This window comes from Schistocerca piceifrons, chromosome 4, assembly GCF_021461385.2.
Source record: "Schistocerca piceifrons isolate TAMUIC-IGC-003096 chromosome 4, iqSchPice1.1, whole genome shotgun sequence".
Lineage (NCBI taxonomy): Eukaryota > Metazoa > Arthropoda > Insecta > Orthoptera > Acrididae > Schistocerca > Schistocerca piceifrons.
The window spans coordinates 33,064,276-33,089,841 of NC_060141.1; the positions used below are offsets into that span (position 1 = coordinate 33,064,276).

The following is a 25,566-nucleotide window of genomic DNA, read 5'->3' on the forward strand; positions in this document are numbered from 1 at the left end:
GAGAGACCAAGAGGCAGAGAGTGACAGTGAGAGAAGACTGTGGCTGTGACATAGGCGAAAATGGCAGAAGTGTGCAAAGAGACAAGGACAATGAGTTGGGTTTAATGAGTGATTGAGAAAAGACGGCGCCGGCCGCGGTGGTCTAGCGGTTCTAGGCGCTCAGTCTGGAGCCGCGCGACTGCTACGGTCGCAGGTTCGAATCCTGCCTCGGGCATGGATGTGTGTGATGTCCTTAGGTTAGTTAGGTTTAAGTAGTTCTAAGCTCTAGGGGACTGATGACCATAGATGTTAAGTCCCATAGTCCTCAGAGCCATTTTGAGAAAAGGCAACTGGGAGTGGATGGGTATGAGCGACTTACAGCGATGGACTAGTGGGTGCTAGTGAATTACAGTTATGGGATCTTGTGGGAGATTGAGCTGAGCTGCATGTTAAAAAAAAGCGCGAATATCTCTGCAAGCCAAAATTCTTTTGCGAAAATTTTTAAAGGTGCTGAAGAAGATAGAATGAGGCAGCTGGTACCCCACTTTTCAGAGTCTTTTAAGTCAGCAGAAACATACTCGCATTTTTTGTGCTCCGATAAGAGCATTTTCTCCTGGTGGAATTATTTTCTGTGACACTGATCACGAACGGGGTTCTCTTAATACTGTTGTTGTTGTTGTGGTCTTCAGTCCTGAGACTGGTTTGATGCAGCTCTCCATGCTACTCTATCCTGTGGAAGCTTTTTCATCTCCCCGTACCTACTGCAACCTACATCCTTCTGAATCTGCTTAGTGTATTCATCTCTTGGTCTCCCTCTACGATTTTTACCCTCCACGCTGCCCTCCAATACTAAATTGGTGATCCCTTGATGCCTCAGAACATGTCCTACCAACCGATCCCTTCTTCTGGTCAAGTTGTGCCACAAACTTCTCTTCTCCCCAATCCTATTCAATACTTCCTCATTAGTTATGTGATCTACCCATCTAATCTTCAGCATTCTTCTGTAGCACCACATTTCGAAAGCTTCTATTCTCTTCTTGTCCAAACTATTTATCGTCCATGTTTCACTTCCATACATGGCTACACTCCATACGAATACTTTCAGAAATGACTTCCTGACACTTAAATCAATACTGGATGTTAACAAATTTCTCTTCTTAATACTATAACACACTATTAGGTTGGATATAAGGTTTTACCTTTATTATTCTTTTCATTTATTATTTCCTAGAGCTCTCTTCTTTCAGGTGTTGCTGTTCTTGCAACTTTCAGTCCGAAGACTGGTTCGGTGCAACTCTCCACACTCCCGGGCAAGCTGCTTCCTCTCAATAACTACCACAACCTACATGAGTTTCAACCTACTTTTTGTGTTCATGGTGTAGGTCTCCCTCTACAATTCCTCCCTCCCTCCTCCCCACACCCACCCACTTCCTTCCATTACCAAACTAACGATTCCTTGATATGTCACATCAATCGATCCTTTGTTTTAGTCAGTTTGTCACTCAAATTACTACTCGTATTACTCCAAATTCTATTCAGTACCTGCTCATTTGCTTTTCGATCTACCGATCTCTTCTTCAGCATTCTTCTATAGCACTGCATTTCAAAACCTTGTATTCTCTTCTTGTCTGCACTCTTTATCGTCCACGTTTTACTTCTATACAAGGCTTTACGTGACACAAACACCTTAGAAAAGATCTCCTAACACAGAAATTTACATAATTTACATTAGATGTTAACAAATTCCTCTTTTTCGCGAACGCTTTTCTTACCATCTGCATTTTATATCCTCTCCACTTCAGTTATTCTGCTGCCTAAATAGCAAACCTCATCTACAACTTTTACTGGCTCATTTCCTAATTTAATTCGCTTAACATCACCTGATTGCATTTGACTGCTTTCCTTTTGCTGATATTCATCTTACAGTTTCTTTTCAAGACACTGTCTATTCCGTTGAGGCGCTCTTCGAAATTCTTTGCCAGCTGTACGAGAATTACAGTGTCACTGGCAAACTTAAAGATTTTATTATTCTCCCTGGACCATAATTTTCTTTTCAGATGTCTCCTTGATTTCCTTCACAAACACATTAACGCGATCACCTGTCAGAAGCCTGGATAGCCACCTTTTGCAGCGTGAACCACTGCGAGACGTGGATGAAGAGAAACAGTGAGGTTCTGGAAGGTGCCGACAGGGATTTGGAGACAGCCGACTCCAATGCTTTCGCCAGCCGCGCTACGTTTCTCAGTTGAGGATCCATGGCGCCAAACGCCCTATCGAGGTGATTCCACAGATTCTCGACTTGGTTTAAATCCGGGGAGTTTATTGGTCAGGGCAGTACGGTAAACTCATCCTGGTGCTCTTCGGACCACACACGTACGCTGCAAGCTATGTGACACTTTGTACTGTCCTGCTGATAGATGCCATCGTGCCGAGGCGAAACTAACTGCATGCAGGGGTGGACATAGTCGCCAAGGATCGATGAATACTTGTGTTGATACATTATGCCTTCCAGAATGACGAGATAGCCCAGGGAATGCCACGAAAACATTGCCCGGGCCATAAACACTCCCCTCCTCCCCCATGGACCTTTCCATAGGGTGCTTGCTTTCAGACGGACATCTGTCATCTGAAAAGGCCTCCTCTCGACACTCCAGTCCAGTTGCGGTAGTGGCGTGCAAATTTCAGCCTTCGCCACCGATGAACAGAAGTCAGCATGGAAGCATGAACCAGACATCTGTTGCGGAGGCCCATGCGCAGCAACGCTCGCTGAGGAGACACTGTCGGTTAGGCCCTCGGTTCATCTGGGTGGTCAGCTGCTCAACAGCTGCACGTCTGCTCGCCCGCAGCCGTCGTTCACCCCTGTAACCTGTGGCCCGTGGTAAACCACAGCTGCCTCGGCCCCGGTTTTGGATACTGCCATTATGCCATGCATGGTATACTATAATTATGACGGCACGCGAACAGGTTACAAACTTAGCCACTCCGGAAATGCTTCCACTCTTGGTCCGAAAACCAATGATCATGCCCTTTTGGACGTCACATAAATTACGACAACGACTGCACTGTTTTCCGCTTCCCCCCGACACGTTTTATACAATCTCCACCGCTAGTGCTGCCACCTGCAGCCTGCGAGTGGTTACCGCACGTTGACGTCGAACACAGGCGGTGGTCACATTAATGTGACTGGACCGTGTACGTCGTATAGAGGGAACCTTGCTTAACTATCGTTGAGTGTCATCTTGCATCCTTCTTTGAAGACACTGCCCATTCCGTTCAACTGCTCTTCGAAGGCCTTTGCTGTCTCTAACAGAATTACAATGTCATCGACAAACCTCAAACTTTTTCTTTCTTCTCCTTGAACTTTAATCCCTTCTCTATATTTTTCTTTAGTTTCCTTTACCGCTGCCCAATGTACAGGTTGAACAACATTGGGCATAGGCGACAACCCTGTCTCACTTTCTTTTCAACCAAAGCTTCCCTTTCATAAACTTCGACACTTCTAACAGCAGTCTGGTTTCTGCACAAGCTGTAGATAACCTTTCGGAAGCTATGTTTTCTGCCTTGCTACCTTGAAAATTTCAAAGAGTGTATTCCAATTAACACGGTCAAAAGCTTTCTCTAAATCTACAATTGGTATAAACGTAGGTTTGCATTTCGTTAACCCTTCTTCTAGGATCAGTCGTAACGCCAGCATTGCCTCGCGTGCTCCTATATTCCTCTAGAACCCGAAATGAGCTTCCCCGGGGTAACTTCTCCCAGTTTTTCCATGCTTCTGTAAATAACATGTGCAGTTAATACTTCCCACTCAAAATCACACTAGAGCAAGATGGAAAGCAAAAACCATACGAGTGCAAGATGGAAAGTAATCTGCCTGACCAGGTATGGAAATGATACCTGTGGAATTTCATTTTATTATATGTTGGTGTGGTTGTACAACAACGCAAATCAAATCTAAAACTTGAACTGTCGAAAAATTTTGTATGTACTCGTATGCACTCGGTATATATTAATACACTGAAGCGCCAAGGAAACTGATATAGGCATGTGTATTCAAAAACAGATATATGTAAACAGGCAGAATACAGCGTTGCGGTCGGCAACGCCTATATAAGACAATAAGTGTCTGGCGCAGTTGTTAGATCGTTTATTGCCGCCAAAATGGCTGGTAATCAAGATTTAAGCGAATCTGAACGCGCTGTTATAGTCGGCGCACGAGCGATGGGACACAGCATCTCTGAGGTAGCGATGAAGTGGGGATTTTCCCGTATGACCATTTCACGAGTGTACCGTCAATATCAGGTATCCAGTAAAACATCAAATCTCCGACATCTCTGCGGCCGGAAAAAGATACTGCAAGAACGAGACCAACGATGACCGAAGAGAATCGTTCAACGTGACAGAAGTGCATCCCTTCCGCAAATTGCTGCAGATTTCAATGCTGGGCCATAAACATGTGTCAGCGTGCGAACCATTGAACGAAACATCATTGATGTGGGCTTTCGGAGCCGAAGGCTCACTCGTGTAGATTTGATGTGCCTAGTCGGACGAGTCTCCTTTCAAATGTATCGAGCGGATGGGCGTGTACGGGTATGGGGACAAACTGATGAATCCATGGACCCTGCATGTCAGGAGAGGACTGTCCAATCTAGTGGAGGCTCTGTAATGGTGTGGGGCGTGTGCAGCTGGAGTGATATGGAACCCCTGATACGTCCAGATACGAATCTGATAGGTGATACATAAATAAGCATCCTGTCTGATCACTTGCTTACATTCATGTCCAGTGTGCATTTCGACGGACTTGAGCAATCCCAGCAGGACAATGCGACACCCCACACGTCCACAATTGCTGAGTTAAAACACTTCCGCTGGCCATCAAACTCCATAGACATGGACATTATTGAGGATACCTGGGATGCCTCGCAACGTGCTGTTCAGAAGAGATCACCACTCCCTCATACTCTTACACATTTATAGACAGCCCTGCAGGATTCATGGTGTCAGTTCCCTCCAGGACTACTTCAGACGTTAGTCGAGTCCATGCCACGTCGAGTTGCGGCAGTTGTGCGTGCTCGTGGAGGCCCTACACGATATTAGGCAGTTGTACCAGTTTGTTTGGCTCTTCGGTGTAAATTGGGAAACCTCGTAGTTTTCCTTATTTTGGCCGCTTTATCACCGACGGAAATTAATCTACAACTGGAAGATGTTGATAAAGCAGTATGCTTCTTCATTTTCAGTTGCTTAGAAATACGTGAATGAATTCAAATGGTGCCGTACTTCTGTTGAAGATGTCCTTCGTGAATGACATCTTGAAACTGCAACCACAGATGAGAACATCTAAAAACTGGACGACACTGGACGATCCGTATTTAAAGGTAAGGAAGAGCAAGGTACATTATACCTGAAAAATGAATTATGCGAAAGCTTTGTGTACAATGGAGGTTTCATTTGCTTGTAGTGACAACCCTGCCTGGCAGTGACAGTGAAGAAAGAGTAAAGTAATTTCATAAAAGGCTGAAAAAGATGTTGATGGTGCAGTACGTAAGCTTTTTATCATTCGCGTTGTTCCTGCAGCGATATTAAAAAAGGATTACGTTTTTAGTCTGAATATCAACGTCTACATGATTACACTGCAATTCACAGTTAAGTGCCCGGCAGAGCGACCTACGTCACATACGCAAGAAGCGATAGCGGCAATGCATCAGTGTTACATTCTTAAGGAAAGGAAGGTGCGATTTGATGTCTCTTCGTCATCAAAGTGCAACCCTGATTGCGACTGTAATACTGACATACAAGGTGAACATTAATAAAACCGACAAACTGCATGGACGGGTTCCTAACTAGAAATGGAGGAAAAAGGGACCCAAGAACATGTGTCTGGAAATGCATAGTTGCCACGGTAGCTGGTGCTGACGAATGAAAGTTCCTCTGACCACGTGGCGTGTGTTCCATCCGTGTTGCAGGCTGTGTGATTGACGCAGCGTACTGTAAGCAGCAGAATGGTCCGGTATTCATGTCGGGAACAAACCGGGATGGTGTCTCCGTATGCGTAAGCAGACAGAAATGGACCAGAGGCCGAAACCGATCCTCCAAATCTAGTGTATGCACAGTACGCCGCCTCCCTCCACGTTCGTCTGTCTGAAAGGACCCATGACCGAACAAACACCCAAATAGGGCTTGAAATGTTGTGTAATGTGGTTGGTGTCTGTGAGGATACTTGTTTTGGTATAACCTGTTGCCTTTCGACCATTTCCATCTGCTTGGCTATACTCAAACACCATCCCGGCTTGTTCCCCACATGAATACCCGACCATTATACTGCTTACAGTACGCTGCGTCAGTCACGCAGCCTGTAATACATAAGGAACATACGGTACGTAGTCAGAGGAATTTTAATTCGTCAGCGCCATCTACCGTGGCAACGACGCATTTCCAGACAAATGTTCATAGGATCTTTTTTCCTCCATTTACAGTCAGGAATCCGTCCCTGCAGATTGTCGGTTTTATTACAGTTCACCCTACATATCAAGGCGAGAATGTCCTCCTTAAAAAGTGAAAAATTGCTAAAAACAATTCGCATAATGTGTCGGAATAAATAAGAGCGTATAGAGAGATGAAAGCACAGAGGGAAACTCAGAGTATATTTCATTGAGCTTGGCTTAAAGAGATGAACGAAGGATGGACCAACTCTTGCACCTCACCCATTTCCTATCCCATCAACTGAACTCCCATAAATCCGCTATTTTTGTCTCCCTCGACCCAGGAAAGGCCTACCACAGTGTACGGCGTTCCGATCTCCTTTTCAGACTCCAAACATACGCACTTCCAATTAACTATGTCCGCCTTATTGCATCCTTCCTATCTAACTACTCATTCTTTGTCACTATTAACAATACCGATTCCCGTACCCCCTCTTCCACTGCAGGAGTGTCCCAAGGCACACTCCTTTTATCTCCTCTACACTGCTGGTATGCCCAACCCACCCCTACCAGTCCACTTTCTTCAGTACGCTGATGAAAATGCTTTCCTCGCCCTCTACCCTATATTCCAGAAATCACAACGATCCCTTCAAATCCACTTCAGTCAGTTTACCTCCTGGTATAACCAAGAGCTCCTCAAGATCAACGGCTCAAAAACTCTGGCAATAATTATAGGATGGGGCCACGCCTCCTGCCTCCAACATTTCTACCTTACCATTTACAACCGTTCTACACGGTTAACTAACACACTAAAATATCTTGGACTAATCCTTGTCTGGCAACTAAGATAGAAACTACACCTACTAACCATCACAATTGACTAAAACTACTAATAGGCCAAACTTGGGGATTACACCCCTCTACTATTCTCCATACCTACAAAACCCTGATTCGACTCATCTGCTATGCACATGTTCCATGGATTTCTGCCCCACCAAAGTTCTATAAGTCCCTCAAAATCCTCTAACGCCATGCATTTCGTCTTACTTTCCACATCCGTTTACCTTCCCCACCAGGATCCTCTATCATCTCATCAAATTCCCACCCCTCCTAACCCACACTGAACACCTCCACATCTCCTATATTGTCCGCAAACTATATTCCAATCACCCCATTGTCTCCCCTTTGATAACCAACCGTGGTATGCTGCTGCGCCTTCACAAACACATCCCTCCGTCCCTACACCTGCAAAGCAACTTCAACCAACTCCCTCTCCCAGACAATGAGGTCCCTCCCAATATTTATCCCTTCTATCAACTATAATTCTTCCCCACGTATCTCACTCTACATCAGGGCTCCTCTCCATCCATCCCCATACCTTTCTTCTTGCAACCACTGCCCTGCCCACATGACACCCTATTCCTCAACGTCTGTCTTTCCCACCGACTGTATTTCCCACTATCCACCTCAGCCCCTAACTCTCATCTCCACAGTTTTTTATATCTAACAAACCTCTAATTTCTACCCTCCTGGAAATTGAAATAAGAACACCGTGAATTCATTGTCCCAGGAAGGGGAAACTTTATTGACACATTCCTGGGGTCAGATACATCACATGATCACACTGACAGAACCACAGGCACATAGACACAGGCAACAGAGCATGCACAATGTCGGCACTAGTACAGTGTATATCCACCTTTCGCAGCAATGCAGGCTGCTATTCTCCCATGGAGACGATCGTAGAGATGCTGGATGTAGTCCTGTGGAATGGCTTGCCATGCCATTTCCACCTGGCGCCTCAGTTGGACCAGCATTCGTGCTGGACGTGCAGACCGCGTGAGACGACGCTTCATCCAGTCCCAAACATGCTCAATGGGGGACAGATCCGGAGATCTTGCTGGCCAGGGTAGTTGACTTACACCTTCTAGAGCACGTTGGGTGGCACGGGATACATGCGGACGTGCATTGTCCTGTTGGAACAGCTAGTTCCCTTGCCGGTCTAGGAATGGTAGAACGATGGGTTCGATGACGGTTTGGATGTACCGTGCACTATTCAGTGTCCCCTCGACGATCACCAGTGGTGTACGGCCAGTGTAGGAGATCGCTCCCCACACCATGATGCCGGGTGTTGGCCCTGTGTGCCTCGGTCGTATGCAGTCCTGATTGTGGCGCTCACCTGCACGGCGCCAAACACGCATACGACCATCATTGGCACCAAGGCAGAAGCGACTCTCATCGCTGAAGACGACACGTCTCCATTCGTCCCTCCATTCACGCCTGTCGTGACACCACTGGAGGCGGGCTGCACGATGTTGGGGCGTGAGCGGAAGACGGCCTAACGGTGTGCGGGACCGTAGCCCAGCTTCATGGAGACGGTTGCGAATGGTCCTCGCCGATACCCCAGGAGCAACAGTGTCCCTAATTTGCTGGGAAGTGGCGGTGCGGTCCCCTACGGCACTGCGTAGGATCCTACGGTCTTGGCGTGCATCCGTGCGTCGCTGCGGTCCGGTCCCAGGTCGACGGGCACGTGCACCTTCCGCCGACCACTGGCGACAACATCGATGTACTGTGGAGACCTCACGCCCCACGTGTTGAGCAATTCGGCGGTACGTCCACCCGGCCTCCCGCATGCCCACTATACACCCTCGCTCCAAGTCCGTCAACTGCACATACGGTTCACGTCCACGCTGTCGCGGCATGCTACCAGTGTTAAAGACTGCGATGGAGCTCCGTATGCCACGGCAAACTGGCTGACACTGACGGCGGCGGTGCACAAATGCTGCGCAGCTAGCGCCATTCGACGGCCAACACCGCGGTTCCTGGTGTGTCCGCTGTGCCGTGCGTGTGATCATTGCTTGTACAGCCCTCTCGCAGTGTCCGGAGCAAGTATGGTGGGTCTGACACACCGGTGTCAATGTGTTCTTTTTTCCATTTCCAGGAGTGTATATATATATATATATATATATATATATATATATATCCGTTTTTTTACTCTGCGTCTTTGATTTTTAATTTAAAATAAAAAAAAAACTAGTTTTCTATATATATTATCATTGAGAAAATTTTTAATTCGCTTGATTGAAGAGCGGAGAATTGTACTGCTGACAGCCCTTCCCCACCCAAATGGGGCAAGGGGGATGAAATAACAATGAAGGAAAAAAAAGTAGGGTGGAGTAGGTTTACAGACGATGTAGAAGTGCGCTTTTACACGAAGAGAAAATATTTTATTATTCGCTAATAATTACTGACGGTACCATGCGTTTTGGTTTATGTAACTGCGGACGTTTAAGTTTATCTTCTTTTTTGATTTTCTAGGATGCATGAGCCTGTATCGCTTTCACCGCCTTGTCTTCGGCTTTCCCACAAATCTGATAAAGTTTCAGCCTGTCAGTATTAGTAGAAGGCTTTTGTGGTTTAGAATGGCTGAGAAAGAGAGGGAATAAATATCATGAGCTGTCTACAGAGAACACATGAGTAATAATTTACGTACAATCTTTAGCTAGCGGTATCCTTTCCAAAACTTCTTCATCTTATCATTAGAGGTTCTGGTGCAATCTGGTGTAATGTTCTGGTGGTGGAAGGATCTGCCACTGGAATTACTCCCAGCGTTGCCCAGGGAGGAGGTGGAAGAAAAACTCATAATAAGTCTTGAGGCATTATCTAACTATTACGATAGCAACTACCTGAAGCCAAACCCCTCCAAAACACAAGTATGTGCATTCCACTTACGGGACAGAGAGGCACGGAGGAAACTGAGAATAACCTGGAGAGGTCAACAGCTGAACCACTGTGACACCCCAAAGTACCTCGGAGTGAAGTTGCACCGGTCCCTCATCTTCAAGGACCACTGTAAAGACACAAAAGTAAAAGTCATTGCGAGGAACAACATTATTAGGAAACTGACCGGCAACAGCCGGCCGAAGTGGCCGCGCGGTTCTGGCGCTGCAGTCTGGAACCGCGAGACCGCTACGGTCGCAGGTTCGAATCCTGCCTCGGGAATGGATGTGTGTGATGTCCTTAGGTTAGTTAGGTTTAACTAGTTCTAAGTTCTAGGGGACTAATGACTTCAGCAGTTGAGTCCCATAGTGCTCAGAGCCATTTGACCGGCAACAACTGGAGAGCACGCCCACAGGTCCTCCGCACATCTGCCCTCGCTTTATGCTTCTTCGCTGCTGAATATGCAGCACCTGTATGGCACAACTCCAGCCATGCCAAACAGGTAAATATTGCCCTAAATGAAACAGGACGAACTGTAACCGGCTGCTTGCGGGCAACCCCTGCTGACAAAATCTACCACCTCATGGGCGTAGCACCTCCAGACATCCGAAGGAGAACAGCAGCTGAAGTGGAGAGAAAGAAGCAGGAGACGGATCAGAGACGCCACCTGTCTGGATGCGAATATCAAACACCAAGACTCAAGTCGAGAAAAAGTTTTCTCTGGACAATGCAACCAATCCAGACATCACCTGCAGACCATAGGATACAACTCTGGCGTAGCTCATCATCAGAGAAATATTGGGACAACCCCAAGGAAGAACTTGCTACAGGTCATCATCTCCCATACACGACATGGAAGGTACTCAAGAGACTGAGAACTGGAGTATCTAGGTGTAAGCAGAACATGAAGAAATGGGGATACATCTCAGGGGACGAACTATGTGAGTGTGGTGAACATCAAGACCATCAGCACCTGCAGAAAACTGCAGAAAACTGTCAGAACTTGTGTCCATGGACGATCTGATTATCGTCAATGATAAGGCAGTCTGTGCAGCGGAATTCTGGGCAGCACATGGAATATAAATATGCACATATTCTCTGTAATACTTGTAATATATATGTATGATATGCTATGTATGATAAGTTATATTTAATATGTTAAGTTCTGGACACGTGTAAATAAATAAATAAATAAATAAATTAGAGGTTTGGAATTGTTATATCGTCCACGCGTCTTTTAGTTTCAAACTTCCTCCTACTAGTTGTTTGGGCAGGAGGTTATGAAAGTCCATCACCTGTCTATTTGTCATTCGTGTCGTTGCCAGTGTCTCAGCAGCGATTACCTTGAGATTCTTCTGACGGTCAGCCAGTCGTGGTTTTCTAGGTCCCGTTTATAATTTTGAGGGTCTAAATGATCACTTTTTCTTAACACAATAATTGTCTCTCATTGCGATGCACAAGTTTGAAATTTGGCTCAAAGATGCCCACTAGCTTTCTCTGAAATGGTGCAAAAGCACGGCACCCTGCGACGTCACCCTCGAGCTCAGTGACCCTTCAGACAGCAAGGTGTCAACACATGTGAAGAAAGGCCAGAGCTCAGAAGTTCATGTGGCAAGTAAGGTGGATTAATGATGTCACACTGGCACAAAATTTCACCACAATTCTGCTTAATGCCACCATATGCGTGTCACACAATGGGAAGATCGTCACACGCCCTGCGATGGAGGTCAGAACCGTGACGCCCAGCACTGAAGTCACGCAGTTTTCTTATGGGTGGTCGAGGCACACCGCCGCTCAGAATAGGCACAAAAAGGCCTCAGAATGAAACCACCGCTTTCCTGAGGGCGTTGATTCTCACACATTTTGCGATCGAAAACGACAGCTCACAATCCAACGAGCAGCAGGGGGACGTTCTTGACACCATCTGATACCCCTGGGCGTTTCAACCATTCTCTATGGGTTTCTTGATGCAACTGGTAAATTATTGCATCAAGAAATACATGCCAGCCGTTGTCCCATGGTCTATAATGGATCAACGAAGACTTCTCTATGGACGTTGTGGGGCTGCATCACTATTGATGGTGATCATGCACCTTTGGAGTGAAGCACGACCACAATTTTTGCTCTCGAGTACGGGTTGGAGCCACTATGGGCTGTTAAAAATTGTCCAACGAAATACGAACATGATCTGAATCAGCCTCCTGTTTCATGTACTCCTGTGGCGTGATTAGTAGGGATGTAACACTGACGTATGCATTAATAAAATGGCAAAGGATCCCTCCAAGACCCCCAGTTCGGCAACACCCTCGGTGGCACAAACCCATCTTTAATGAGAATTTTAAAATGTACCTCTACTGAGACAACATCTGAAGCAGCCCTAGGTGCCTGCAGGCAGGCTACTCCTTGACGCCCCTCCAATCCCAGTTGCGCCCTAGGACTACTTCACAGGCTGTGTCAGTACAGGCACAATCTTAAAATTCTTAATAAAGGTGGGCAGGTGCCATTGAGGGTACTGTCGATCTGGAAGATCTTAGAGGGACCCCCTTTTTTTTTATTTACGCCACTGGAGGATGCCAAACAGGAGAGGCGAAAATGCACAAATATCGTTTGCTGCTTCGGATCACGTTCAAATGTCGTCGAATGGTAGTGAACGATCCCTAGTGGTTCCATCCTGTATGACAGAGCAAAAACTGCGGTTGCGCTACACACCAAAGTGTGTATAGAAAAGCGCTGAAACGTCCACGTGTGTCAGCAGTGTCAAAGGCTGTCACGAATGTCGATCTGCTGCTCCCACAAATTGTGTGGGAGTCAACACCCCAATGAAAGGGATGGTTCATTGACACCATTTATGTCACCCCCAGAAGCCTTTTCGTGTCGATTCTCTGCAGTGGTGCGTCTGAAATGTTTCCGTCAGCCACCCATAAGAAGACTGCGTGATTTGAACGCTGGGTGTCGTGCTTCTGACCTCCATCGCAGAGACGTCAAGAGAAGGGGCGGAATGTAGATAAGAGGGCCTGTCACGACCTTCCCATTGTGTGACACGTACGCGTTGGCTTTGAACTGAAATGTGGTGAAATTTTGTGCCAGTTTGACACATCAACCCACTTTGTACTCTCTATCGCAATAGGAGATAACAGCGAGGTTTCGAAGAAGTGATCCTTTAATTGTGCCGTGCAGTATAAATCGTTCCGTCAGGAAATACAAATCTTCTAAAGTTCTGAGCATTCATATACCGTCTTGGCTGGTGGGTCAGAATATATTTCGCAATATCATGCGTTCCATGTTCTCTGTAACATTGACATTCACGATTAATGATGATGTCTCACCTCTGTTGAGTGCCTGTGGGAGGAAGGACTTCCCGATAGCGTCGTAGCTTGGCTTTGGTGGACAGGGATTTCTTGTTATGAATTTTCCAGATGATTATGTAGACATTACGTAGTTCTTCTGTACTAGTTCTATTGCTCACGTTGTCAATGCCAGTGTTCCCAGTAACTTTACCCAAGGTGTTAGAAGTAGAACGTAAACATGCACGAAGTGCCTTTTACGCAGCCGAAGTTTCCGTGCGCCATAGCATCCGAAGCTCGGTGGCACCAGGTCCACGACCAACCAGTTCGACGACACCGCTCCCGCGAACCGGGGCTAAAACGGATCCTGCGAATATGCAAATTTTCGTTTCACAGGCCGCCAGACAGCCGCACTGCGCGGAACCCAAAAGAGAGCGCGGAGAAAAAAAAAAAGGCGAGAAAGGAGGTGAGGGCAAAGGAAGGGCGACGAAAACCACGCACACGGCAGGGTGCAAGGTACGTACCGTCCCCTGGCGGACTGGTCGTTCCCATGTGACAACGCCAGCCACCGAGATAAAACACGTGAGCTAGCTGCGCTCTCTCCCTAGCTCCTCTTCCTCCCGTCCTCACGAGTCCGTCTGTTTGCCGTTGTCAGCGTCCGTGCCGCCGCTCACGTAAAATAAAAAGCAGAGGTGGTGGAGAAAGGAAGGGAAGTTGTTTACCTGGCGGCGCAGACTCAGCGGGCCGGACAGGCCTGTACTGCGGGGATTACGTCACGGTCGCGGCGGCGGCGGCGGCGGCACGGTGCGCCCAGAAAAACGGAGCGCGACGGCGGCGGCTGCTGGCGGGAGAGGCGAGGCGACAGAGAGGAGACTTGGCGCACGCGGAATGCGTTACGTCACGCGGCCGCCACGCATGCCGAGCCGATCCGGCCGCAAGTTTTAAAGGGACTGCCGCCGTCCTTCTTGCGCCACGGCGGACGGCAGCAGTATACGCAAAACGAAGCCCACTGAACACGATTTAAATAGTACCTCAACACATGATGCCTGTAATGAAGTGAAAAAAGCTGCTGAGCCCTTCTTCTACCTAGTGTAGGCAAATTTGCTGGTATTCAGTGGAGACTCGTCTACCTAAAAGTTACACGGAGGTTGGTTTGGACGACACGGTGCGAGGCCTTTGTAGTTTGCCTCGCCTCCAACAACCAAGATGCACCTTAGATTCTCACAGGCACAGGGTACTGCTACAAGCGAAAGTCAACATTGAGTGCTGGAAAAAATACCTGCGCGAATCTGGGTCGAATTTCAAACCTCTGAAATTGTATTCTGTCAGTTGTCCAATCAGTCACAAGGCTATTCCTGACGCATTGAAGTTAATCGATCTGAACACTGCAGTAATATGCGCACATGAAGCTGAACAAAAGCAAAAAACGTTGGTATTAAGATCCCTGCCTATAGTCACATTAGTAGTTGCTTTATCAGACTTTGATTCTCGCAAAAACCATTCGTATAAGTTTCCGAGTAGCACTTGCAAAAGTTTCCAGAAAACGTACTTCTTCGTACACATTCATGTGATGTAGCATGAGTCGCCCATTGCGCAACAAATGGTGTACATCTCACACAGAAAGAATAAGTCAGTCTACCAGAACCACAGATCTGGAAATAATGGATTTTTGTGGACCACTATTGACATTGTGAAATTTAAAACTTCCCGCTGCACAGATGCTTCCATGAAGTTTCGGACGACATGCCAGATGTCTGTGCCTCGCTGCGACGATAATTCGACGCAGAGCCATCGGACTGTCTTCAGATGTATACTACATATCCGTCAGCAAGTTACAAACAACCGGCAGTACACCAAAATTTCACGGAAAGCAGCCGACATTCAGCGTTTGTAGCATCCAGCTACTCCATCAAACGAAAGTTGATAGGCTTCTACATACAAGATCAACTGATCCCTTGGAGTCCAGGCATCTTTCAAGAGGTCCGGCTCTTTCTGCCACATTGTTATGCCATTTGTGTTCCTACTGGTGCCATAAGAAGCATCCATCTTACTGGATCTTCGTCACAGGTTCCGTACACGGCACACTTACTGTCCTCCATCGGTTCCCAGGTCGTGAAACACAAGGTATCTTGTTCATATTCATTGAACACGTTTCCTCATTCCAGACAGTAGAATGGACTTCCGAAGATTTTGTATTGAATTATCGAGCATTCTCTACGCATTGTGATTGTAAAATATGGGACTCAGATCGCTAGTAGATAGGGCCCAAACGAACGCACACATACGCTCTCTCTCTCTCACACACACACACACACACACACACACACACACGCGGTCACTCACGCGCGCGCGCACGCACGCACACACACAGAGAGAGAGAGAGAGAGACCTCTTTCCATTCCACTGGCCAGAAATGTCTTGAATAAATATTTCCTTCATAAGTGGATAGGACGTGCAGGAACATCCGGATTGCCTGCGCATTGTACAGATTTAATCAGTTACGTTTTTATTTGTATGACCAGTCTTCACTTTTTTAGCCGGCCGGTGTAGCCGTGCGGTTAAAGGCGCTTCAGTCTGGAACCGCGTGACCGCTACGGTCGCAGGTTCGAATCCTGCCTCGGGCATGGATGTGTGTGATGTCGTTAGGTTAGTTAGGTTTAATTAGTTCTAAGTTCTAGGCGACTGATGACCTCAGAAGTTAAGTCGCATAGTACTCAGAGCCATTTTTTCACTTTTTTAATTAGCATTTATTCCCATCAGTGAAACGCTTCGTCAGAGAATACAAAATGGCTGGTAAAGAACCAGACAAAAACTTCGTACTTTTGAAACGTGTTGTAAACGACTAGCAGCTTGACAAAAAAAATTAATGAGTGGAGGTACAAAGAGGCCTCCGCCAAATATTTGTTTGAATGGAAGTACGAAAGGATTGATTTTTGCAATTCAGACTGTTGTAGCAGACGTAATTACTTAAAATTCGATCCAGTGGGGAACTGTTTAAAGAATATGAAACAAGAATAGAATATGAGATATAAAGCATTCTCTTTTGGTTGTCCATGTCCATTCCAGCAGAATACATACGATAAATCACAGATGAAGATTAGTGGTACTCATATTAGCGTGCAGTTTCTTCACTGTTTTAGTGTCTCATATCAGTTGATTATGCGTGTGTGACATACTGATTAATAGCTATGTATGTTTCTGTACCAGATTTACGGTCAATATAAAACATGCTCGGTACATGACACTGAGAAGTTGTGAACTCTTGTTCACAAACTGTACTGCGACAGCCTCTACAAGAATAAATCTTAAAATAATATCTTGTATCGTTTCGATTTCATTTTATACTGCGCAGTTTTCACATTCTTGAACAGGCTACGTGGACCAAGATGTCGCTAAACAGTTAGTAGTTAACTAGAGCCTTGCTGTCTATTTCGTGTAATGCGAGGCTGTGACTCCCAAAGTGCAACCCTGAATGACTGACTAGTTCCGTGCAAGCCTCATTGCGAAACTTCACAAAACAAGGAAACAAACACTGCTGAGTAGCTACAAAAATTGTTTAGTAGTCACTGCGATTCTGATTTCCTACTTTAGAGTCTAGAATATAATTAAGACGGAAATGTGACAAATGGTCCTGTATGAAAAATATTACGATACAAATTGATAATTTTGCTCCGCACTAAATTCTGTAAACCGATGACGACAGGTGAGTTTATTTTTGGGGAATGCAGCGTCCATTCAAATTCTCTCACAAAATCACACTCTCACTCCAGGCAGCACCTAGTTAGACAGGGTGTTACAAAAAGGTACGGCCAAACTTTCAGGAAACATTGCTCACACATAAATAAAGAAAAGATGTTATGTGGACATGTATCCGGAAACGCTTAATTTCCATGTTAGAGCTCATTTTAGTTTCGTCAGTATGTACTGTACTTCCTCGATTCACCGCCATGATTTGATACGGGATACTCTACCTGTGCTGCTAGAACATGTGCCGTTACATGTGGTTCATGCACGATGGAGCTACATTTCAGTCGAAGTGTTCGTACGCTTCTCAACAACAGATTCGGTGACCGATGGATTGGTAGAGGCGGACCAATTCCATGGCCTCCACGCTCTCCTGCCCTCAGCCCTCTTGACTTTCATTTATGGGGGCATTTGAAAGCTCTTGTCTACGCAACCCCGGTACCAAATGTAGAGACTCTTCGTGCTCGTATTGTGGACGGCTGTGATACAATACGCCATTCTCCAGGGTTGCGTCAGCGCATCAGGGATTCCATGCGACGGAGGGTGGATGCATGTGTCCTCGCTAACGGAGGACATTTTGAACATTTCCTGTAACAAAGTGTTTGAAGTCACGCTGGTACGTTCTGTTGCTGTGTGTTTCCATTCCGTGATTAATGTGATTTGAAGAGAAGTAATAAAATGAGCTCTAGCATGGAAAGTAAGCGTTTCCGGACACATGTCCACATCACATATTTTCTTTCTTTGTGTGTGAGGAATGTTTCCTGAAAGTTTGGCCGTACCTTTTTGTAACACCCTGTATATCCGTAACGATTATTTCAGGACAAAATAGAATCATTTTTGAATTATGGCTTGTCACGGTAAGAGACGTTTGACACGAAAGAGTCGTACTATAAAGATATGTGCGCAGTAACGACGTATCGCATTATGTCTTCTTAAATGGCAAATAGTTATTCAGCGGGAAGAGGAGAGGGAGGGAGGGAGGGAGGGAGGGAGGGAGGGAGGGAGGGAGAGAGAGGGAGACAGAGAGAGAGGCGTCGGTAAATGCTCTGGTGCGTCTGTAAATCGTGCCAACTTGTGTCTTGAGCATAACACTTTTCAGCTGGCTTCTGTGGCCGTGGCAATCAGACTTCATGACAAAGAAGTTATTGAAAGAATATGAGCTGACGGTCAACATAAGTACTGTAAACGTTATGAAATACGCGTTAACAAACGAAAAGACCCTATACATCTACATACTCAACAAATCAATTTACCGTAGGTGGAGGGTGGTACGTGTACCACTGATTCTTCCCCCTCTTTCCTTTGAGTTACGAATGATGCACGGGAAGAACGACTGTGGGTAGGCCTCGGTGTGAGCTCGAATCTCTCCAAATTTACTTCACGCTATTTTCGAAAACTACGCGTAGCAGGAAGTAATACGTCGGTTGACTCTACCAGGAACGTAAGTCCTCCAGATATTAACAGTGAACCACACCGCGACATGCAGACCCTCTCTTGTAGCGTATGCCACTGGAATTGGCCGAGCATCCCCGTGACGCTTTCGCGCTTACAAAACAAACCTGTGGCGGAAAGGGCTGCTCTTCTTCGTATCTCATCTATTTTCTCCATCAAAACTGTCTAGTGAGGATCCCACACTGAGGAGCAACACTAAACTAGAGGGCGCGTGCGGATTTTGTAAGTTACCTCGTTCGTGGGTAGCTGCTATAGCCTCACAGAAATTTCCACAAGAAGTCTTAAAAAGGTGGGTAATGTGGTGTAGGAGGCAGTGACACATTCAAGACACATCATTCTATGCATACAAGTCAAAGCGTTTTACACCAAGAATGCCTGCCAGTACCCTGCAATTTACAGTTCTTGTAGCGGAAATTCGACATGTGGCAAACACGAAGAAACACTAAGGACGAGTCTTTCCGAATAATCATACGGCCCCTGACAGATGGGTGTAAGTTTGTGCCGCCCCCTGTCTTCCACCTTCACCATTTCCACTAGAGTAGCTTACACGATGCAAGCAGTCTGACTTTTATATTTTTTATGGTTAGAGTCATGAACTACAGTATAGTACCCTCAAGGAATAGTAAAACCTTTTCTACTCGCTCGCGGCTATTCGGAAACGTGTGAGATAAGCAGGCAAAGCACTTACGGATGCAATGCTACGGGATAGTAATACAAGTAATCACCAAACGAAAGAAAAAACCGATGCTAATGTCCTTCTTTTCTAGCTTTTGCATACATATTTCTGGAAAAAATCTGTCTCAATGGCGTCTACATTTGGGAACAACTTTAAATGAAGAATTAATGTAACTAATACAGGAATCGTACGCATGACGGAAATTTCAGTTTATTTTCATATAAAGGATATAAAACTTCAACTTAATGGTCGTTAATTTCGTAGTGCCAGAATTAATCCAAAAGAGACTTCAACGTTTATTAGGGCAACGAAAAATATGTATACAAGTTGGTAAGGTTCGCGACTCATCTTCGATTCATCCGACATCTGCTTTCCGATTCGAGACACTGTTCTCTCACTAGGAAGCCAAAGCAAGGAAATTACAAAATGTCGTTTTGTGTGCTCTTCTGGGTCTGTGTTCTAAATCAGTACAAGAGACTATAATCATTTCCTTTCCCCTTGAAAGGGGCTCAACTTGTATTCTAATCCTGTTGAGCATGTTGTCGACAAGATGTTGAATTCTAACAATAGTTTTGCTGTTTACCTACTACTCGTTCTCGGTCTTTTAGACACTGAAATGTAGAAAGTGGCTTATCACAAGATAGTAACATGCAAAAGCCACTTACGCGAAAATCTGACACAGCAGGAGGAGCAGTCGATTCCTCGTCAGCTCATCCCGGTTACAGTTTCATTCCTTTGAATAAGGCTATCCTGGTCGGTGATAGTGACATCGATATCGAAGTGGCGCTAACTCCAAATTTACTTCTAGTTGGCTGGGATATTACACCACCAGTATTACCGCTCCTAAAACGGTGTTCTGAGCCATAGCATGAGTACTTCATTTTGTCATTAATAAATACAAATGACAACCCGTTCATTGATTGGGAGGAAACTGAGCTCTTGGAAAAAGGGGATTCCGTAAAATAAAGACCATACATGCACTTCACAGCATCATTCAAATCGCTCTAACGTCAAAAATTATTGTAAGACAGTGGTGAGCTGAAGAAGGAGGAGGAGGAGATTACTGTTTAACGTCCCGTCGACAACGAGACGGAGCACAAGCTCGGATTAGGGAAGGATGGGGAAGGAAATCGGCCGTGCCCTTTCAAAGGAACCATCCCGGCAGTTGCCTGCAGTGATCTAGGGAAATCACGGAAAACCTAAAGAAGGATGGCCGGACGCGGGATTGAACCGTTGTCCTCCCGAATGCGAGTCCAGTGTGCTAACCACTGCGCCACCTCGCTCGGTGTGAGCTGAAGAAGTCTGGCGGAAAAGGAGTAAATCAAGCTACAGAACTTTAGCTGCGCGAAGTGAATACGTTCGAGATAGTGAAAGACATCAAGTGTTCAAATGTGTGTGAATTCCTAAGGGACCAAACTGCTTAGGTCATCGGTCCCTAGACTTACACACTACTTAAACTAACTTATGCTAACAACACACACACCCATTCCCGAGGGAGGACTCGAACCTCCGGCGGGAGCGGCCGCGCTATCCGTGACATGGCGCCTCAAACCGCGCGGATTACTTGCGCGGCCACACCGCGCGGCGTTAAAGACATCGGCTGGGATAGTAGTGACTACTCGGCGGAAGCGCAAGTTATGGCGTATTTTATGAAAACTATTGTTGGATACTTGCGAAACAGCGAGGTATCTGTCCAACTGATACAGATCAAGCAAGAAACTTTATTACTGGATGACCCTGCCCTCAACGCCCGGAAATTTCTTTTCCGCCAGCCATGCTTCTCAAAGTTCTGTGCCTACAGGGCATTAAAGATGGGTATGTTCTGTGAGACAGAGCCAAGGATTAAATTGCTGAAACAGTTATCGTGGTCAAAATGTGCGGAAGGTCGAGGTCATGAGAGACGGGATGATAGCCGTAGGACTAGACAAGGCCTTTTTCTTTTTTTCTTTCCCTTTTTTTTTTTTAGGAATCTGCCCAATAGTCACTTTGAGTGATATAGGAAACAAACTCATGATCGCTGTGTTGAGGTTTGAAAACCACTATTTCTGAATACGACTTCGGTGTGTCTTACTGTTAGTCATTACAGCACCTTACTACCTTACTTGGCATGTCTGACTTGGACACTTACAGTTTACCACGCGCGAGTATTGTTATCATTTTGGCAAAAAAAAGTTCATCATAGACGGCACAAATAACAGCATACGCTTTACATGGTGATTTGCCCCATACTGGACATTTGGCCTATCTCTTGATGCCCAATTTCTGTCTTATCAACGTCTACATTTACACTGGTATTTTCTACGAAATGCAATTATAACGGCATTCATAATTTTAGCGTCCTTTTAACAGATTGCGAAACGCCCGAAATGGGATCTACTTCTGGTATTTGATTTTTGTCGCATTATGAATTATCGGTTCTCTTCAAAACGGCAATGCAGTGTTAGCAGACGCTTTCCGAACAGTTCATAGCACCGCCCGTGCGTTCCTGGCAAACTAGCCGTCACACGACTTTGAGCACGGCTGCCGCCTGACCGAGCCGCTAGGTAAAGGCCAGCGGGAGGAAGGCGGCGCCGCCTGCCAGCCGGGAGGATAAATCGCGGGACGTGCTAAATTTGAAGCGGCCCTCGCCCCTGCGCGGCCCAAGACCGCAAGGGACGGCGTCCGAACTGCGCGCGGCTCGCGCGCCCCCGCCGTCGCTGCCTGCGAGGCGGAAAGCGCGGGCGTACGGAAAGGGAGGAGAAGGAAAGTCCGGGAGAAAGCGGGACGGAGGAGGGAAGGAAAACTGAGGGAAGAAAAACAGGTTGCCGCGACGCTCGGCCTGTGGCCGCGGGCCGCGTGGGCAGCCGTGCTGCCATCTTGCGCCGGCGGGTCCGCGGCGCGGCGCCCTGCCCCCTCCCTTCGCGAGGCACGGCGCGTTCAGTCCGCGGGCCGCGTTGCCTGGTAACGCTACCAGCCTACCCGCTCGCCTGCCAGCCGGCTAGCTCGCCAGCCGTGCTCCCTCTCGCCGAGCGTCCAGTCGCGGCACAACACTCGGGGGGTATTGATCGGACAAAGGACCTTCCGGCCGTCTTTCTGTCTGCCTGACCGGCCAGTCCCCAACTGACCGTGGCAGCGATCGCAGCTGAACAGCAAACCGAGAAGACAGTTACAGCGTGTACACGGTCGTCGTCGTTCGCAAATCCTCTGCGCAGCTGCTAGAGAGACGTACTGTCCGGTGGCGAAAAGTATCACGTACTTCCGCTGACACCGGTAGCAGGTGAGGAGCTGCCAGCATCACCACAGCCGCGGAAGTAACGACGCCGGCGTGGACGAACAACAGGACTCGCGCACGCCGTCTCCAGCAGCAGTCAGCAGTGTGACGCGTACTCATGTAAAGTTTCGTGTGTCGACCGACGCGTGTTGCCACTGCAAGAAGTAAACATTGTTGCCTGCAGAGGTATATATCTTTGTTATTAACTCGACAAGAGTATATCAGCAGCAGACAGATTTGAAATTATTGTCGTGTTTTAGCGAGTGGCTCACTCTTCGTGTGACTGTGTTGTTGTTGTTGTTCTCGTTTGTCGTCCTAGGCACAAGTAACACTGTGTGCCGGCAGTGATATCGTGGCGGCGTGGCGCATCGCCATGGCGAGCGCGAAGACTGCGCCGTCGCTAGTGCCTGTTAAAAGGCCCATTCGCCAGCTGTCTGTGCTGGAGAAGCTAGAGGCGATCGAGCGTGTGCACAATGGGGAGTCGAAGGCTTCTGTGGCACGCGACATCGGTGTGCCCGAGTCGACACTGCGAGGCTGGTGCAAAAGCGAAGACAAGCTGCGTAACGTAGCGCAGTCCTGTGGAGGTGGTGGTGGAACGCCGGACTCTCAACATTCGGGCGGTGCCGCAGAATTAGCAGAACTTGACGCACTTGTGGAACAAGGAACCTCCGGTGATCATCCAGCCATTAAACGAATGAGGACGGCGTCCGATGACGAGAAGGCTTCTGTCGCTGCCGTCGCCGCCGCTTCCGATATAGAGGATTCTTTGTGGTACTGGCTGAAACAGGACCACCAGCATGTGAGTAATCAGCTGTTCGCAGTGGCAGCGGCGGACAAGCTGGCAGCAGCAGCGGCCGCTGGGGCGGCAGTAGCGGCCGTCGCCAACGGCGGAAGCGGAGGCGGCGTCGCCGGGGGAGCAGCGTCTGCGGCGGCACCGGCCAACGCCGGATGGTTCTGGCGTTGGTATAAGCGATACGGCTACACGCAATATCCCGGTGATCCGTTGGCGGCTCTTACAGCCGCTCCCGCACCGGACCTCAGGGCTGCGGGGGCGGCGCTAAACGGTGGTGGGGGCGGCACGGCCTCCAGGTCAGCGGCGCTTCTCGACAGCGTGCTTCTCAATAACAACAATAACCTGGCTGCAGTCGCTCCTGCATTCAACAACAATCACGGAAATACCAATACGTCAGCGACGACGCACCACGACCAGCACAATAGCGGCGCCAGTAACGGTACGAACGCGAATGGCAGCGCCGGCAACAACAACGGATCGTCGGACGAGGACGACGAGCTGGACGAGTCGGACGAACCACCTGCAACGGCGGCGGAGGCCGTGACGCACGGAGAGAAGTTTCTCCGGTGGCTGGAATGCTGCTCTGATCCTAGCATCACAGCTATGCAGATTCTTCAGTTTCGCTACTTGCTCAACAATGTGCGGGCGTGCGCCGATCGACGTGCGAGACAGACAAAAACGAAAAAAGCGCGCTCCAGGAGAAAGTAAGTGGTACGCAGCTCGTTTTTACCGCGGTGTTGTGACGTTAATTCGAGGGAGCAACAAATGGATTATGCTCCCTTACGTGGGAAGGAACTGTAGTGAAGCTTTACCTGTTTTGTTGTTGATATTCGGTGCAGCAGTTGTACTGTATGTAATCAACGTCGGTCGTGTTTTTCAGGGTGTAGACTTTTCACTCCTCGACAGTTTGAATGTTTCTTGACATTGCGTAATATTAATTTAAGGAACGCTATCGCTTTGGACATGATTTTATTAATGCTTTCTAGGAGAAGGCTGTTACATTTGTTTTGTAGCGTTGGGTACAACGTGCATATAAAAACCGGCAGTTCAGTAGTCAGTTTTTGACTAACGATATCGCTGTTTTGTAGCGCTTTCACAGATATGTTCCTGTAAAATTTCTGACAGTTCCTGCGCACTGAGGCGCCGGCCACTTGCGCCACTACTCTTCACGTAAACACAAGTGTGACGAAGTTGAAACGTTTTTTACTGTTTTTATTCTTGTCGTTGAAACGTTTCGTATATAGCCTTAATGATTTACTAAACTATCCACAGGTTAAAATCCTCCAGAAAATGAGTTACTAATAGCGATGCTGTCATACGAAGGCCCAGGCACCACTAAAGGTACTGTTACTGCGCGGGTTTAAATTTGCTGCAATTTTGTGTTGATATTGACATTTAGCAATAAGTGTTCAACTTACAATTCTGTTATAAATTTGTGTTAATCGCTTTAGTTGTCACAGAAAACCAGGCAGTTGAAATATTATTGCCCCTTAACTGTTTCCATACAGTAACTGACATGCCAAAGTATATTTTGTTTAGTGGGACGTTAAAACTGATTTGCGGGATGTTACTAGAATGTCTTTAGGCTGTGTAACCAGTTCTGTATTTTGGTTTATGAATTTATATAAAATTTTATGTTGAATATACAGTGAGCAAAACCATATTACTGTATTTCTGGGTACACACACACACACACACACACACACACACACACACAAAAAAAACCACTTTGACAGTAACGAAAGTAGTCCAACTTTTTTGTATCATTGTGCACAGCTTAACAGAGGGAAAGGTGAAGACAGGTCTGCAAGATGTAGGATTATCTTGCTATCACATATTTCTAAGAATTATTTCAAGAAATGAAGTATATATTGCAAGAGTTATCCCACTTATGTCTATTCCTTAAATTGTCACATTTAATTTGCTTGATAAATAGTTTTGTACTCAGATTTTCCTTTGAATATTTGGAGGTGAAACTTACCAGCTGTGTGGGTTTGTCCAATGGTTCATACTGCAAGTGGTCAGAGATGAAATCTGCACACCCTTTCCATGTTGAGAGTTCAGGATATGGCACTTTGCTCACCTTGATGGATGTACAGACCATTTTCTGTAGCAGTTAAGAAATAACTATTGATGATTTTGTTGAGAGAAAAAAATATCTGCATATAGTTTCCTCTGTGCAAATATTGCTGGATTTATTTTGTGATAGAATGACTGAAACTTTGCATTATTCATGTATTTAAGTATTGTTA

General features: G+C 46.8%; 1 protein-coding gene across 1 annotated transcript; it reads left to right on the plus strand.

The window, feature by feature from the left end:
• Positions 1–22,204: 22,204 nt before the first annotated feature.
• Positions 22,205–25,049, plus strand: LOC124794948 (protein distal antenna-like). The gene has a single exon (XM_047258661.1). It carries the CDS (start codon positions 22,895–22,897, stop codon positions 24,020–24,022), a length of 1,128 nt encoding a protein of 375 aa, XP_047114617.1. The 5' UTR covers positions 22,205–22,894; the 3' UTR covers positions 24,023–25,049.
• Positions 25,050–25,566: the final 517 nt, after the last annotated feature.